General features: G+C 47.0%; 1 protein-coding gene across 5 annotated transcripts in view; it reads right to left on the bottom strand.

The window, feature by feature from the left end:
* Positions 1-15,568, bottom strand: part of LOC130514680 (septin-9-like) — a 38,914-nt gene extending 23,346 nt beyond the window's left edge. Inside the window, exons 1-2 of one of the 5 annotated variants that reach the window (XM_057014411.1) lie at positions 15,278-15,568; positions 9,149-9,211 (exon numbers count right to left, since the gene is read on the bottom strand). In XM_057014411.1, coding sequence (XP_056870391.1) covers positions 9,149-9,211; positions 15,278-15,299 — 85 coding nt within the window. In that variant the 5' untranslated portion in view covers positions 15,300-15,568. Of the gene's footprint in view, positions 1-976; positions 1,112-6,613; positions 6,743-7,234; positions 7,394-9,148; positions 9,212-15,277 lie in introns of those variants that run through there. The other 4 variants (XM_057014417.1, XM_057014415.1, XM_057014414.1 and 1 more) reach the window with 4 other exon arrangements.
* Positions 15,569-18,896: the final 3,328 nt, after the last annotated feature.

The raw sequence follows: 18,896 nt of genomic DNA, 5'->3' as shown, positions 1-18,896 counted from the left end.
ATGCATTTTTAAACTCATTTGTGGATTTTTTTCTATTCCCACAACAAAAGGATTTCAATATAATATATTATAATGTAGAAAATCAACAGCTCACTAGAGCTGAAGCTAAAACCACAAGCGAACACAAGTAGAGATAAAGCTAAACTTGTTTACAAATGATGTTGCATTTTTCTTGCGTATTTCCTGCACAAGACTTTATTAAAACGATCAGAGGACATCTCAGGAGTCTCCACAGCAACCACAACGCTGCACCTCCCAGCAACGTGCTTGATTAACGCACAGGTGTAACACGCGCGGCTGACAAACACAGCGACAACCCGTGGTGCGTGCTGACGCGCGCTCCTTTGGCTCTCTCTCCTGAAGCTTATCTCTCTGCTCCGCTGTCCTGTTTTAAAGACCTGAAGAGGGAGACGGAGGTGAGGAGAGACTTCGCACATACCAGAAACAAACTGGTGTTGACAGAGAAGCTGCCCGGGACAAGTGTGGATGCGTTCCCTAATGGGTAGGTGTTCGTGAGGGAGGGGCAGGCGGGATACTCGGGTGGACGGACACCCATCAGCAACCAGGCGCGCACGTGAGAGGGGGGGTGAAGCAATGGCTGAGAATGGATGAGGTGCTGAAAGAGGAAAAGAGGAGGCAGAGAGGAGGAGATGGATGACAGGGAAAATCTGGAAAGGAAGAAGGAATGGGGGTCTTGGGGAGGGCTGCCAGGTGTTCCCCTCACTGTACCTGTAGGTTTCTCTAACCTGCCCTTTTTTCTCTTGACAGCCTGATGGAACACAAACAGCCACCCATCTCAACAAAAGTTAACCAGCAACAGCACAACTCAGCACAGCACTTCCAAGATCTCCTGTTTGGTCCAACGTATGGAAGTGATCTACGAGGCGCAAAGAGCGCCCTGCGAGCATGAAGGAGAAGGAGGAGGAGAAGACCAGCAGCGGAGCAGCCGAGCCAAGAGAGGGGGGAAAGAACTAACCTTCAAAGTCTGATATTATCCCTTCCAAGTGCGCGTTGACAGTGGAGTCAGACATGTTGGGGAGTAGGTGTGTGCCTATAATGTGTGAGAGGGAGCGGGGGTCCCTTTCCCCGGCAAGGAAAAGTCTTCCTGGGGCGCAGTCCTGCTTTTAAACAAATCCCAAATTAGGAGCTTGTGCAAGGACGACGAGGGAAGCAAGGGGGGGGGGAGAAAAACCCAAGAGTTCAGCAGCTCGCTGATCCAAATCTCTGTCTCTCTTAAAGCAGCAACTTATTTTTCTCTTCTCGGTCTCTCCTCCTTCTCAACTTCCAGAGCCTGGAATGAGCAGCAGTGACAACCCCCCACCCTCCCTCTCCTTCCAGCTCTACCGTCTTCCCTCCCCCAGTTTCTCCCTCCCGTTCCTCCTCTGCTTCCTTTCCATGAAAGCTCCCCTTTTTAAGCTCAAATTATACACGCGCTACATTCAGACACGCTTCCCGAGGGCTCGACCACATGACTAACATGCTTTTGGTCAACTGATAAAACTTAATATGTCAGCCCTGAACCGAAGCCCGAAGCAGAGGGAAAACGCCACATCTGTCCTGGAACGTGCGTTACAGTGAAAAGTTAAAGTCCAGGCAGTTTCTGTGGACTAATATGGTCGGGGTATTCTAAGGCTGGCCGGAGACGCTCGGCTGCTCCGGAGGAGGGCATCAATAAATAAGTAGCCTAATGACTGAAGGCGTGTGTGTTTGTGACGGGTGGAGGGGGAGGGGAGGACAGGGGCGTTGGTCGGGGGCCACGAGTTGCACCCAGCATCCCTCTCAGAAATGAGTCACACTGCAATGGCACGGAACAGCCACTGGGATTTACAGCTCCCGCTCCAAATGGCAAACATCAACGGGCTGAAAATGAGAAAAATGCATCAAGTAAAACTGCCAGGAGGACAAAGGAGGGCAGAGATAGGGGGGAAAGTTCTGGATTTGAGCTGCAAACGATTATCAGAGGCCTTTCATTGCCCTGCAGGCTTATCGGAGCCAATTGGAGAGTTTGCTGGTGTGCTATTTCAGAAGTCATAATTCTATGGATAGTTATGGTGTGAAACAACCTCACTGGTCAACAATGGATGTCCGCAAACTTATAAATTTCTATACAAAATCATCGTTTAATTAATACATATATATGAGTTTCAGTATCCTCTTTAATCAATAACAGCCCTAAGATCATGTTAAATCCATCTCAATTATTACAAACAAACAAAAAACAAAATATGCATCATCAGTCACATGATCACGCTGACTGTAAATGCATTTTATTAGCGTGTAACTATGTAAAACTCTGTATAAACAAGGCACATTAAGGCACATTGGTTCTGGGTTGGTTTGAGCTTGCGTAACAAATCGTCTTACAAAGCTACAAACTGTAATAAACCTTTTGTCAGAATGAAAGTTTTTATTTCACAAGGCTCAGAATAGGAGAAAAGCTTTAGCTGCATAAAACCATGTGGAGTTCACAATGCAAGCCACAGTCTGACTGCAACATATGTTTGCAGAGAACCCATGAAAGAAGCCGAACTATAACGTTGAATAAAGAGTCCCCTTTAATCACAACCCTGCACGTGTCCCTCGATGGAGATCTGAAGCTCTAACTGTGCAAAATGTGCAAGAAACCTTTTGAAAACTGGACCTGTGTGGCGATGCCTTCCCGTACGCGCGGATCCCTCGCGACGTCTGTCCTCGTGTCACTTTCTCCGGCAGGGGTCAGCATCCGTCCCGTAAATACCACGTGTCGCCGTGGGCAACTGGACTGGCTGTAATAAGCGCCGAGAAATGCGACTTGACCACAGATATAGATGGAGACGTGGAGGGAATCTCGATCCCGACACACCCTTCGGCTCATGCAGATTCACTGCCCAACACATGTGAGTCAGATTCCTCCACTCCCCTGGCACACACACACACACACACACACACACACACACATGCACACACAGCAGCTATGTGGCAGATGCATGCACAGATACAAACACACACAGTTTAACCTTTCACCAGAACACTCGCCACAACACACACGCTTCCTTCCACTGCATAACCCTGCAAGCCCCTGCAGGCCCCGGCAGCAGCGGTATAATCTCTGCTAACAACTGTTGCGCTCAGACACAGAGCGGCTTTCCCAGCCGATCTGTAAAAAGCTCCGCCCACAGCGCGGCCATACAGTCAGGTCAAGTTTACGCTGAGCCTGCTTTTGTCTTCCAGATTTGTCCTCTAGATTATTAGCAGCATGCGTGGGCGTCTGACCAATCCCATGAGACCGAAAGTGACTTTAGCCTCCATGTTTCCATTACTTGCTTTAGCCTCATTGGGAGTAACTTTCTTAGCTGACGCTTGTCTGTACGATCGCACATATGCATGTTCTGGAATAACAGGGAATCACAGTTTATCCATTAGTCAATTTGATGAAAAAGAAGATGGACGACTTCAGAGCATCCCACCCTTTGATCTCCATTGCCCCCCAACGGCAGGGTCCAGCATAATATGCTCCAGCTCAAACTGGAAGCTCAATGTGTTCTTTTTAAAAAAAAAAAAGTTTTAAGAAGCTACATTGATGAAAACATGATGAATCATCATTCCTGGGATCCCTTTTGAAATGACCCTGAAACACTGATAACACACTCACATGACAACAGCACCAAGATGGCTGCACTCTTGGACATTTGAGAAAAATAGGAACTTGTTTATTTTTCTTATTTAAAGGACGGCTATCTGAAAACATGGGACTCCGATAAAATCACATCAGTCGTGAGGTCCTTGACTAATTATGGTCTGAATTCCACTACGCTGAGTCTTCTTTTTAGTAACTTGCTGTGTTAGAGGAGGAGGAATTGTTGCTATAAAAAAGACGCTCCTCCCTGTCATTGATAATAAATGTAGAAGTAACACAGTGATAACTGAAAATATTATCCCAAGAGTAGGTTCAACAACAGGACGTCAAGAGGAGATAATGAATATCCGGAGGCCTAATTCAGTGGCGTACCGAGGTGTGTCTTTATGAGCAGCTGCTGGTGTTGTGTTGCTCTGGACAGATGGAAACAGCCGCCCAACAACAGTCTTAAACAACACCGGCCCTTCCAAAGTGGGTCTGGCCCCCAGTGCTGAAAATGTGCGGAGCAGAGTGGTAGGAAGGCAGAAACACATCTGTAATAGACCCCACGCCGGCGTGGCAGATGCTGTGCATGGATGTGCGGTTGTGTGCCCGAGTGCACGACAATGACCCTCCTTTGTGCTGATTGATCAAAATCAAAGCACGATGAAACCACAGGAGCCCAATGTGCTGTAATTACTGACAAGAATTCAAACAATTCTGCAACTTTATATCTCCAGGTGTCCACCTCCACTATCCGGTGATAAATGATCGGTGTCTGAACAGGTCATGTCAGGTTCAGACACTCACTGTAATTCCCAACTTCCAAAGCGGCTTCCTGCATGCTTTAATACAACAAAAGCTTTGTACTACCCTTGATGCACATGACTCACTCAAGGATCAGGTTGTGTCAAGCGAGCCGGCCTGAAAGGTCTAAAAAGAAAGGTTTGGCAGCTGTGTAAGCGCCGTTACCATCGCGTGTGTATTCCAACTGTAATTACCGCAGGTCTGTTTACGTGGTAACCACTTTAATAAGCAGCTGAGGCTGGCTGCGGATGTCAGAGGGGCCGAGAGGGCGAAGAGAGACAGATTAGAGGCACAGGGGGCACACAGATGACCACGGTATCAGCAGAAGAATGGCTGTGTACAGTACGCACATGTGGAACACATGTGGAGGTACACAAGACACACCCTAATGCTATTAACTGATAACGTGAGGTTGGGCAGGATTGAGAGGTTGTTGGGCGGGAAGACACCATGGACAGGACACTAGTCCATCACACTCACACCTTGGAGCAAGATATCAACCTGACGGGCACGTTTGGGGACAGTGGGAGGACCCTGGAGGACCTGAAGGAAAGCAGCAAGAGCTCATGTGATGACTAGATAGAAAGGTCGGGAACCAGAATCAAACCAGCAACCTCGGCATTCTGAGGGGACAGTGCCAGTAAGTGATTTTAGGGTCAGACAGAATGCGGACGGGTTGCTGTCCTGCAGCCCGACACACCAACGAATACTGCACCCGCCGCAGAACGTTTCTCCCCTAATATTGTAACTCAGGGCAGCGTACCCCACTCCCACCCCCGCCCCCCCCCCCCCCCCACCCCCACCCCCACCCCCACCCCCACCCCCGGCTGTCATGGTTTTGCCTGTAAGGTTTCTATCCACGGGGAAAAGTGACAGCAGCTGGCCCAAACCAAACGCACCCAGCCAGACCCTGCTAACTTGAATCAGACTCAGCACCTGTTGGCAACATGGCTCCCCCCCACCCACACACACACACACACACACACACACATTGGCATGACATCTAAATTGTTTTCACTCAGCATATCTTTTTGCAGTGAGTGATGTGAATGAGTGTATCTTCTGTCTGCACATATTTTCACATGTGTGTTCCAAAGAACAGAACTCTGTGTGTTGTGAGCGCAGCTGTCCGTCAGAACTCACTATATTTAATGCCGTGACCCCGATATCTTATTATTTATCATTAAACATACAAAGGGCAGCTGTGATGCGATTTCAAAAGCAGCAGCATGATTGCTCAGCGGTCGGGCCAGGACTTTCTCCTGCTCGGTAGCTCTACCTGGTGGCGGGAGTATAAATTATATAATGGTAAACTGGTTCTGTTTGTCGTTCAGAGGATTCATTTGAAGAACGGATTCTTAAACTCAACTCTTCATGTGATCCTTGAAAAAAAAAGAGCACCGACTTGAGTGTCATCAAAGCTCATCAGATGACGTCACAGTGACTCGACTATGAATGGAACAGTACCAAACCAAAGTTCGGCTGTGTCACGTAGTGATTCATGTGAGAAGGGAACACAGGAAACAGACTGCTCACAACCAGCTGAGAGATATTTTCATTTTAAGACAAAAACTCTCATTAGAGGTTGGAATTAGAAGAGAAACACACACACATAGAGCCACAGGCGCACACACACACATTCCGCTCCAGCTATGGTTTCTGTCATGGCTTTTTAACAACACTCATAAAAGGCCACCATTAAAGGTGCAGACAGCATTGCCTCACTAATGCCTTTAACACAACGTACAACAGAGCAATGTGGACACTCTTGGTTGTATTACAAGTATCATATTATCGATACACTGCGTATTATTGTTTCTGTAAGTGGGTCACTCGGCAGACCACACTCGACGGGAAGCGTAGCTCCCTGTTATTATGAATCCTCAATGATTGTAGTGGGGGGCATCTTTCCTCACCGCGCTCGATTTGTCACTTTTTCCTTTCAAAAGCTAGAAAGAAAGAAAGAAAGAAAGAAAAAAAGCACTGCAGTATCTGAAGGAACGTCCGGCTGTGGTCGGCGTTTGAACGCCGCAACAGCAGTTTTTGAATTTTTGAACGGCTGACTGAGATTACCTATTTTATCACAACACTTTTGTTCATTCGTGTGAGGGCTGTGAAACACATAACCTGACACACATGCGTGTAAATTGTTACATTTCGACGAGGAAAGCATCCACGAAATACAAGGAGTTATCTGTGCGGCCAACTTACTGTAAGTAAGAGAGTGGACTGGAGTGGAGCCTCCTCTGTGCTGTTAGCTAAAGGAGGGACTGACTGATGGCAGGAGTGGGATCAGAGCCACAGGAGACAAGGGTAGTGTTGTTCAAACACACTTCTTTCCTGTTTTCACACCAAAGGAGAATGGAAGAACGCAGATTGAGATAAAAGAGACGGAGTTCTGAGATATTGGAGCCACTTGGGTGTCGATCCCTCAGAAGGTGTTTTGTTTTTTTGAGGATAAAACCAACGTATGTAAAGAAAAGTGGACAGTGGAGAGCAGCAACACTTTAAGACAAAAACACAATTTGACAATAGTGGGATGAGGGAGGGCGACACAAAGAGGAGACAAAAAAAGCCCACAGAGCCGATAAAGACGGATAAACCAAAACAGCAGCTAAGCTGCTACACAAACCCTGCAGAGCTCCCAGCTCCAGGTCCAAAACCCAACGAAAACATGCAGTCAGCAAACGGGACAGAATGAGAGAGTGGAAAATACCACAGAGGGGGGGAACAGAGGCCAGCTCTCTCAGAACAGACACCCTAACCCAGAGAAAGAGATGAATAAAGAAGCCTAAAATGTGCCCTTCATCTGGGCTGACAGCTGAGCCTTACCTGAGAACTTGTCCCCCTCCATATCCAGACCATTCCTTCCACAACCACATGTAGCCTCGGCTCCCTCACTCTCTTTTTTAGGACTTCCCTTTCTTCCACTCCACTCGCTCCCTCTCCCTCCCTCTGTTCCTCTTCCTCCACTTCTCACTCTCACCCTTTCCTTTCGGGCTCTCCCTCCCTCCCTCCCTCTCCGTCTCCGCGGTTTGATTCCTTCAGTGTGTCCCGCTAATGAAGTCAGAATTACGACATCCCCATGTGCTGATCATATGTTGCTCGCCCTTCCTCGCTCTTCCCCTCTCTTCCCTCTGACAGGACCAAAAGGACTGAAGCAGTATTGTATCTTGAAAATAGAAACCATTAGCTCCACCATGTGACACGGATATGCTGCTGGCAGATTAAAATAACCCAGTTGCAAACGATCCGTTTGGCTAATTTATGAAGCCATGTGCCAGCTAGCCTAAATTGGCCTAAGATTAAGTTGTTGTTAAGATAGAATTAAGGATATTCCCCTACATTTTCCTCACAAAAAGATCAGTGCAGGGGTGTTATAAACCAGGAAAACCTTTTATATATGAAAATATATATAAAAGGTTTTCCTGGTTTAATGGGAATTAGAGGCACCAGAAACACTGTAGAGAAGCTATTGTGAGAGTGAATGACGCTCTGTTCAAGTGACTCAGATGACCTGTGACCTTTGGCACGTACCTCACACTGCGCCATGGGTCAGGGGTCAGATGACAAGCGCCTGAGCTCTGATAGAGAGATCAAACACACTGAGACATGTCCGCCCAGTGTCTTGTGGAATGGTCCCATACACCAACACTCCACTGTGGTGATGTATTTATGTCAGTGTTCTGTGCTTTTTGCTGTCTTCATTGTTAATTTTCCTTTATATTCTAAATTAGAGCCTGACAATTGTTTTAATCGACACTTGAGGGAAGAAAAAAACAATACCACAGCGACCTCTAGTGGTAAAAACTGTACCGACATGAAAAAAGTGCAAATCTATTAAAAACCTCTCTCTCTCTCTCTGTGAGTGTGTTTGTGTGTGTGTGCGTGTGTGTATGTATGCGTGTGTGTGTGTGTGTGTGTGTGTGTGTGTGTGTGTGTGTGTGTGTCCTCCCAAAAACTGCCTGCCAAATCACAAATCTGCTCTGTTGGCAGTTGTTTTGTACTGGGCATCTACCTTCAAAAGCCTGTACGCACAAACACAGACACACATGCACGCACACACGCACGCACGCACACATCCTGGGGCGCCTGCATCAGCGTCAGGGAGGTCTCTCTGCCTGTCTGCTGACTAACGGAGGCCTTATCCTCAGCCTTGGGCACTTTTCAAAGACAGCCTGTATGAGTGTGCACCTACTTAAGCATATCAGTATCCTAGTGTGTGTGTGTGTGTGTCTGCCATGTGTGTGTGTGTGAGCACTGGACAAGTAAACAGTCTACGTGTCAACGTTTGAATATGTTTTTTCATGACATTCATGCATGTCACTGATGACAGGTACATTCCGTACAGACAAAAATAGACACACAAGGATAATTAAAAATGAAATAAATTAAATCTTTTTCTTATTTGTTTCAGTTGGATGTTATTTGCTCGTCCACACTCACGAGTCTAAGTAGAGGCCAATAACTAGAATGAATAAATAAAATACACAAACAAAAAGAGTAAGAAATATTCCAACAGGATCCGCTGTGGAGTGGCTGTTATGTGCTCCCAGGTCGTTGCCCTGGTGTTTCCACGTGGCTCTGAAGGTCAGTGACTTACAGAACACTGAACTGGGGTCAGATGACCTTGACCATGACCTGACCTGGGTGGATGATGTCAAACGTGCTCTGCAGGTGCTGAGCGGAGTGATGGACAGGCGGGTTTACGCTCAACATACGATGGGTAACAATGACAGTACTTACTGGGACTGGTGACCCCAGGAGCTTCCCGCTCTGTCCTCCTCGCCCGAGCGCTGGCTGATCTCGCTGTAAGGGTGAACAGAAGAAACAGTCAGTAAAACTTTACAGATGAACCAGCGGCGAGGAAGTAAATGCCATTAATAAGTATCTCTGGTAGCAGAGAAGAATCTGAGGTCTAAAGTTAAAGTGTCCTTCCCACAGATGTGATACCATCTCTGCTCTGTGGTTGAACTCTAGCTGTTGTCATTTCCAATCCATATGAGAGTCACTTCCTGTTATCGAACAGTTCCCGACACATCACATCTCTCATCAATCGTGGGTGTGTGTGTGTGCAGTTCTTCCAAATCACCAGTTGGCATCACTGCCTGCTCAGTTGGGTGACTCAGCACCATTGTTTGAATAATGGTGTCTATTTCCTTTCTGAGTAATGTAGCCCCAGTTCTCAGTTACTGCTGCCTTCGATTACATTTAAAATCAAACGCCAAATATATTCAGGTCCAACAGAACCGGGTGGTTCTAAGACGAACCAGAACACGAGCAAGCTTCATGCTGCTTTTTTATCTTTTGCATTGAAAAGTCTGTTTAAATGTTGATGCGGGTCACTGTGGGTGCTGGAATGCCGCTCCGCTGTGTTTCTACAGGAGCCCAGAATGGACAAACGTGAGGCATTTGAGGACAGGTATTCCTCTGATGCACCTCCATTCTCACCACTAGATGCTGCTAAATCTCACACACTGAGGTTTTTGCTGAGATACTTTAGCAAGAATTTGACTGCACTGACTCTAAACTAATTACTGTAAATCAATATAATTTTTTAATTACTGTTCAGTAAAGAATAACGTGGTAACATATGACATCATCAATATGCTAACATGGTCACTGAGAATGTTAGAAAATCTGTTATTGGGGAACACATTGAAATGGATTAACGTGTGTGTGTGTGAGAGAGAGAGAGAGAGAGAGAGAGAGAGAGAGAGAGAGAGAGAGAGAGAGAGAGCATTAGCAATTGTCAGTCTAAGACCGGAAGGAAAATAACAGAAAGAAAGTGATGATGAAATATGACATTTGTTTCCTGCAGTCATGTTCAAACTCCTTCAGAGTTTTTGGCACGGTGGATCAACGTGCTCACATTCTGTTGTAACTTTACCAACCGCACGCAGGAGTTGAAGGAGTCGGGGCTTGAGCTTCACCCTCCAGCGCTCGTCTTAACTTTACAAGACAGTAATATCAAGTAAAGGCAAGATAATGGGCTTTGATTTTTCAGGCTTGATTTGGTTCAGTCATAAACTGTGTTTTCTCATGCGTGAAAAACAAACAACTTTCAAACAAGCGCAAGCAGTTTAAAATGATGCAGTATCTACTGATATCCCATCCAGCTACACCCACGTTTAGTTTATTCAGCTGACGGGTCAAAATCTTTCAGATATTTAAGTGGCAGAATGTTATTAAAGAATAATAAAATCCCACCAGTTTCACTGAGTTCATGTTCTAAGATCTCACTGGATGATCCCAACTTCTGTTATTAGCATAAGGCTGCACCAGTACCTCATACCTGCAGCAATTTCTACCTAATAAATCAAGATAATAATCCCAGGTTTGACAGCAACACTCTGGAAATATGCAGCCATAAAGTTTGACTTTTTAAAAATGTAGCGCCAAAAAACACTCTCAAAATGCATTTAACTGAGACTTTATATAGAAAATCTAAGAGAGGAGGAAGTTTTTGCATTAAAATGACTTAGAAACTGCTGGTTCCTGTAAAAAAGGTGAACCTGGGGTCACAGATCAAACACTCGCACCGGGAATATGTGGAGGAGAAGCTTGTATTGACCTGCAGACAGGAGGAAATGCATCCACGTGTAATCCTGATGTACGTCTAAATGTCAGCAACAGAGCTGTGTGTTGTTGATTTAGAGGGGAAGCATCGCCTCTTCTACTTTAGACCTTTTAAATCACAATCTGAGTGTTCAGCCTGTCAAAGGTGAAACGGTCACCGGGGCCCCCGCTGCAGTGATAACACTGGTGGCCTATTGTGCTGGAGTGTACACACGGACTTGTGTTTAAGAGCTTTCAGTGTATGGAGAAATGACAGAATAGATAAGTCAAAGGCAAGTCTGTAAAGCCTCGCAGCTAAAAAACATGTCTGTACTTATTTACTCTTAACGCTGGAAGGACGGCTTGGTACACGCACACACACACTCCACACACACCCTGACAACACAAAAGCCTCAACAAGCCACCAAGGCTGTGAAAACCTGAGTCGCGGAGCAGAGCTGTGCATCATGTTGGATATAAACCACGTGTTGTGTGTGAACGACCCATCAGGGGCCTCAGACAAGACTGAGCGGTGTCCCTGTGTTTACCTGTGTTTGCTTTACGCCACAGCCGCAGGTTCCAGAGGTCGTTTTGAGGCCCATACAGGAGGGAGGACAGTGGACACGACCCCCCCCAGCAGTACCCTCCCTGTCGGGCAGCTCATCCAAGCCCCCCTCCCTGCTGTCAGAGCGCCCCCAGCCCTCACTCAGCAGGCCGCCTGAAAACCAACACGACTTTGCTCCGACGTCGGGTCAAACCGGAGTCCAAGTGTACAGAAGTGTTCTGGTCCCGGGTCAGACTGGAGACCAGTAAAAGATAAGCGTCTGCCTTCCTTCTCGTTAAAAGCAGGCAGTGAGTTAAAGAGTGTGTTTTTACTGCCTGGCGCTGCCCACAGGAAACATGCTGTGTGTGAGAGGCGAGGCAGCACTCGTGGAGTGGAAGCTAAATCATATATGAATGTCTCTGTTTTTTACGGCACCTTTGTGAGCACGGTGCAATCACATCTCCCAATCTGAAATTAGAGCCTGATCGATTCCAAAGCAGTAGAGTTTTTACAATTTTAAGGGTTCAGCATATCAACGTTTTTCATCATCTTTAGCTGGAAATCAAACAGCACATTCATCAAGTTGTGTTGTTTACAACATCTTTATTAATCGTGTATTGATCAGTGTTTTTGGTCGCATAGAAATACTCATGTCACTATTGATGCATGCGTCGTGGTGTTGGCCCACCATGTTTCTACAATAGCCCCGAATGGACGAAACAGACTCAGAATGCAAAATGAACAACAAAAACTCAGATATTGATGCAGGTATTGATGAATATTTTTACCAAACACAAACCAAACTGGCCCGACTGACACATTTCCATTCAATTTGATCTTAAAGCTGCTGTTTTGCAGCTCCCAGTTCATAATTGAGGTGTACCCACGCTCTCCATCGTGTTAATGCCCCACGCTGCTGTCAGACCACATGTTCCCGCTCCCATCAGATCCTCTGCCAGCCTGCTATTATCTTTTTTACAGGCTCAGCGCACAGGAGTCTGTACGGCCGATCCGTTCACACCTCTGGCAGTGGCGGCGTCACGGATCTGCTGATAATGAATGCCGGGCTGAGTGGACCCTCCGGAGGAGGCTCCAGGGGGCTGCCAAGGGGGGACCAAACGCAGCAGGGGCAACAACAGGGCCCCTTCCGCCAGGGGAAGTCCACATTCCACAGCGGTGTAAACACCCTCGTGTCAGAACGTTAAGCCCAATACCCTTTTTCACTAAGATTTCCAGAAACTTTTATTTCCAGGAAATGTATCCCCCTGGTATTCCAGGTGGTTTACATTTCCACCACACCTCAAATTACTGGAAAATATGCTGAGATCAGAACTGTGGGGAGGGAAGAGATCGGACCCTCTGAGACAGTTGTGGCAAAGATGCTGAACCTTTTTCATGAATTTGTTTCAGCGTTTAGACCCTCTGGTCGGCTATCCTTACAGAGACTCCTTGTTGTCCTGCTGGACATCTTCCAAAGATTATCGGTTTGGATTAGCCCGCCCACTGCTCAGTGAGGCTTGGATACATTTGCGGCAGCACACTGGCTTAAACATGGCGGGTCAGCAGAAGTGCAGACAATGCTAGTGCGTTCCGCCCGTCAGCGTTCTTCAGCACTCAGCAAAAGACTCCCAGGGAGTCTGAAAAGTCCTACCAGGCGCGCTCTCTAGAGAAGGTTTGGAAAAGTTTTAGTTGGAGTTTTCCCTGGTTAGTCGAGGTGGGGACGCGCCCAGGTTTTTCAACATGCCAGCTAAAATGTACAAAAGCTCCTGCAGTGGAAATGAGGCTAAAGCCTCCACCAAAGCCATCAACCCCGGCAGAAGCTGTAGTGGGAGAACGAAAGATTCAATGACATCACGCTCTGGTGGTGGGATCCGGTAAAAAAAGAATAGCTCCGCCTCCCCTGACGGACAAATCCATCACGTTCTCCCGTAGTTCTCATCACATTGGTGCATGAAAAGCATCATTTCCTGATTACTCTGGTTTTAACGATGGCTCCATGGCTGCAGACCTTATTCATACAGCTACTTAGCTTATTTTACAGGCTGAACAGATGTTATTGCTGGCGTCCGGCAGGCAAAACAGCGCCTCACACAAGCTAAAATTAGAGAATGCTCAGCTGTGAAATCCACCTTTTTCACAAGAGGGTTTGAGATAAGCTTCAACAGCGAACTGTGCGTGCACGTCCACGTGTCCTAATACGTTATTAGTCCATTATTCACAGACTTCCAGGGAGAGAAAATTGAAGGTTAGACGGCATACTGGGCTAGATGACAGGGCAAAATATGTCTCAGCACAGTTTATAGGTTGACTTTAAAGTTAGCATCCAACAATAGCTGTAGGCCCCGTATCAAAGCCTGGCTCACTCTCCTGTATAAACAGGCGGAAGAGCTGCAACGCCGCACAGAGCACAGCGTTCGTCACAAAGGCACAAGTGGGATCCTGCGTGCCCGAGTGGGACATGAAAGCACATACCGCGGGGAAGCGCACTTGGAAAATAATGACCGTGTGTGGGCGTGCGTGTGTGTTTGAGTGGGTTGTTATTCACACAGGTTACTCATTGATCCAGACAACTTGGAGGGAGTGGTGTACAAGGCAGAGAATGGCTCCAGAGTGTGTGTGTGTGTGTGGGGGGGGGGGGGGTTCGTGAGCGAATGCAGGCACACAGAGCAAGCCTGGGGAGAGGGACATATATGAACCTACACATGGGTGCGAAACACAGGCCGGCCTCCTCCTGCACATCTCTGCTGCTTGTCTAAACAACTCTGCACTTAAGTGAGGAGGGACTGCACACACACACACACACACACACACACACACACACACACACACACTTTGTTATTAGATGATGCCCTGGGTGAAGCGCGTACAAAGAATGTGACAGCTCCACACACGTTGCCACAAAGGAAGAACACACACTCACACAAGGAGGAGGAGAGGCGGCATGACCCAACATGCACTTGGCTCTGACGGAGAACCATCGGACGCACTGTCGCACAAAGAATCGGGAAAGAAGAGCAGGGAAAGGCAGGCATTCCGCGGGATATGCTGGTGTACACTGGGCCGATCAGGGGCCTAGAGAGAAGAGAGGCGAGGAGGAGGAGGAGGAGGAAGACGTCGCAGGTGTTCTCGGGGACACATGCAGCAGTGATGGACGGCCGTGGATGGTGAGGAGACTCCGCCTTCCAAAGAACACAGCTCAAGGCCACGATCCTCTGTCCTGCCTGGGCCAAAACACCAGCCCTCGCCTGCACCGTCGGTGCAACCAACGCCTCCTTTTGATCTCTGGCGAAATGAGCCGCCAAATACCTGCACGTAATAAACTGCAACCACAAACGCATCCAAGCGCCGCAGCAATGAGCCAATCGTTGCTGGCGTGCCGGGTCAATCTCCCTGGCGGAGGAACCGCTCCGTAAAACTGCCAGTAAATACAGATTAACGGGCTGGATACCTCATCCCAAAAGAGCTTTGTCTTCAGCTCAGCTCTCGGAGTTGCCGCGACTCTTTGGGGGGGAGAAAGGTTTGACAGCCACACCTGCGGGCCCGTGTGTGCCTCTCGTTTTGTTCAGCCGTGGTCTGAAGTGCTGAGGAGCACCATGAAGCAGAGTGAAGGTTGTTAACTATTTACCTAAATGTGCCAGTCCGGTTTCATTCTCTCCTATTCCGACACACGCGCGCCCACGCACACGCACACGCCTGACCTGTTTGCTGCTGCGGTCTGACTGTATCATAAAAACCCATTTTAAAAACCCAGGCCTCGTTGTGTCAACACCTACCCTGAAATGAGGATTTCTTCATTGTTGTGGATCTTTCCTCTTTTCCTTTAGGTGGGTTGGAAGAGCCGCTGTTTTCCCCTCGGAGAGTCGGAATGACGTTTACATCCGAAACTTCTGCAGCAACTTTTCCTTTCCTCTGCGGCCTCCCCGCTCGCTCCTCTGTCCCAAACGCACCTGTGCGCTGCTAACGCGCCTCCTTTCTTTGGACTTTCTGGACGCGTTTTACCGTCTAAATTCCCAACGCGATACACTTGGAGAGACAGTCTCCCGGGAATGGATCCTATCACACCTGCGCTCCAGACGCACGCCCAGTCCAGGAGCGGGAGTGGTTTACTGTACAGTCACGGGGGGGGGGGGGGGGGCTTGCACCAAGCGCTGCGGTGAAGACGCGCTTTCATATTTTTAGCTAAGGGGGTTGTGGAACAAAGTGTTTGGAAGAAATTAAGCAAATCAGACAGATCAACCCAAACAGTGCGGTGTTGCGCAATACCGCTGCATGTAAAGAACTTATTAACTGTCATTTAATTTGAACTAAACAGGAAAAAGCACCAAGGAAACATTTTCTCTCACTGTGTGTGTTTGTGTGTGTTTGCGTGTGTGTGGGTGTTGGGGGTGGGGAGAGAGAGAGAAAGGTGTTTGTCGTCTAAACTTTGCGGGTGGGCGTTAGCCAACTTCTGTTCCAACGGGAACCCGTCGGCACCCTTGGAGGTTCACTGCCCCACAGTGGGGGCAATTAAATCAGAACTCACAGGCGCCCTCTTGCGGCCACGCCTAACCAGGACTGGAGTCGGACTTATAGCTGGGAGCGTGAAATATTAGTGTTAGTCATGCAGTTTATTCATGCAGTGGAATTATTATATATTATCCCACAGCAACATCTCTACCAGCTAATGCAAACATTTAGTGCACCTTTACACCTGCTTCTGGATGATTTATTTCTATTAATTACATCTGGCAGATGTGGTAAATAATAGCCAGTCTTCCACAATTAATAATAAATCTCTTTTACAAAATGCAAATCCTTTCATATTAAAAAAGAGACGTGAATATATAGCCAAATAACAGAGAATACATCTTTATAACCACTCCTCTTTCTATTTACAGCTCCTTAGACATTAAAGACAGTTCTCTAGAAATGAACCGCTTATTGTTTATTTTTTTTAATTTATTCCTGGAAACATGAGGTAAAGCTGACAGATTCGTAGATAAGAAGGTGTCGGTGTTTTACTATCCAGCTGAATGCCAAACAAGGAAGTGAAAATTTAAAAAGACTGAGGCGATTCACTCATACAGCGCAGACAAAAATGCATTAAAATGTATCTTTACTGTTGATTAAATATGTGCTTCAGGCACAAAAGGAAAGAAAATCCCGTCCTGAGAGGTAGCCAGTAATAACTGTGCCTGTTTTTCCAAAGTGTTCTTGTGCACATTAACAGCTGTGGATGGAGCCACGACGGGGCCAAACACACGCCAGCGGGGGGGTGTCAGAGCAGAATCTGGAGGGTTCTTTTGTTTCCTGTGGTTTTGATTTTAACAAGATGACATACGCTTCTCTAAAGGCAAACTGGGAATGATGGCAGCAGATGATGGCAGGTCTGTGTGTGACAGTGTGTGAGTCGTCTCTGTACTGAAGCTACAGCAGGTCACCTGTTTGGGTCGGGGGTTGCTGCTCCCCTGACAGCCCATCTCACCCTGTTGTTACTGGTACCTCCCTGGGCCAGGACAGTGGTGCTCTCTCTGTGAGTGTGTGTGTGTGTGTGTGTTTGTGCATGTATGCGTCTGTTTGTGTGTGTCCTGTCTAATGTTTCGTCCAGTATTCCTGCCTCTGGTCTGCTGGAATAGACTACAGCACCTCCAGTGACCCTGACTGTTGTCAAATGTGGGATATGGTTTATCATCATCATCCTCACCATCATCATTATCATCAGTCAGATAAAGCAAGATCGATTTGGTCCACACATTTTGCCATTCAGATTCAGATTTAGATTCAGATCCTTTATTGTCCCACACGGGGAAATTTACAGTGCAACAACAGCAGCAAGAGCACTCAGAGAAAAATAAGATAAAATCAAATAGAACAGGATTTGGAATATACAAGAGGATGTATATTTACAATAATCCAGATAAATGGATACTCGGCCTCTGTGTACCTGTACATAGTACAGAGGGTGAATACAATATACATATCAGAATATATAATATTCAGATTGTGTTAGCGGTTGTTATGTTTATTGTGCAGTCTGACAGCAGCCTGCAGGAAAGATCTGCGATACCTCTCCTTCACACAGCGAGCGTGGAGCAGCCGCTCACTGAAGGAGCTGCCCAGTGCTGTCAGGGGGTCCTGTAGGGGGGGGACGTGTTGTTCAGCATGGATGACAGCTTAGCCATCATGAGTAATGTAAATGGGTAACATACCTTGTATGTAAACTTTGACTATCTTATTTCTACATTTGGACTTTGTCAACACATTTCAGGTGGGGAGATGAGCCGATCATTGATACAAATATGACATAAATATGCATGGGGGTGCGGTGGTTAGCACTGTTGCTAACCACCGACCCCATTTCTGTGTGGAGTCCTCATGTTCTCTCTGCATCTGCGCAGGTTCTCTTGGGGTCCCCCGGCTGCCTCCCAGACTCCAAGGCCGAGCATGTGGAGGAACCCCATCAGGGACTCCAAAGTGACCCGAGAGGTGAATGTGAGTGTGAATGGTGGTGTACTGGTGACTGGGGGGGAGGGTGTACACCCACCGCTCACCTGAAGGCTGCAGGGCTGGGCCACAGTAGATGATGGATGGCTGTATTCATACATTCAATAATTCATACAACATAATATTATACATACATATAACATGTTTATCATGCTGCTGCTCCATAGACATCCACTCATCTGCGCATTACAGGTGTTATAATGCTGTAATCAGCTGCAAACAGATGCTTTAGAGATGTTCCATTTGACATAATTGAAAGCTTCTGGATGTATGTTATTATAGTTATGAAATTAGAAGCACATCCTGTTATTGCAGCAGAAAACCAGGTCACATCATCTGGGTTAAAGCCAGCTGTGTCCTCTGTCTCAGACACAGCAAAATTTTGGAACCAATTTTTTTTTTTACGTAGAGCTATTTTTCAGGTGTGATATCAGAGAGTTCGGATCTGAAATCTTTTTTGCTCTTTGGTTTGTGTGTGCGAGTGTAACGTACACTCACACACTCACCGGTTTGCCGTTCTGTAGCCTCAAAGCACAAATGCACAAAGTATTTTTGTGCCTGTGCTTCTGACGTATACCTCATCATTTACGGTTTCCTGTTGCAGGTTACAGCAGGCAGACAAACCACTGCGGTTACACATCTCTGATCTCCATCTAATGGAACGTCTGAGTTTAAATCATAAAACCTAAGTGATGCAGAAGTGACACAGAGGCGCCCCTGCGGCTCTCAGTGGCATCTTGGGGGTCTCGGTTTCGCTCATTCTGCTAGAATTCACTGCAAGTTTTTATGAGAGCACTTCAAGGTGCGCACACACACACACACACTTATAGATGGCTTGCTGGCTGTGGCTTGGCCTGACATTTATCACACAAATGGTTGTACACATACTTTCAGGCTTTGGTTAAACTT

Source organism: Takifugu flavidus, chromosome 18 (genome assembly GCF_003711565.1).
Source record: "Takifugu flavidus isolate HTHZ2018 chromosome 18, ASM371156v2, whole genome shotgun sequence".
Taxonomy (NCBI): Eukaryota; Metazoa; Chordata; class Actinopteri; order Tetraodontiformes; family Tetraodontidae; genus Takifugu; species Takifugu flavidus.
This window is presented reverse-complemented; position numbering and strand designations above follow the sequence as displayed.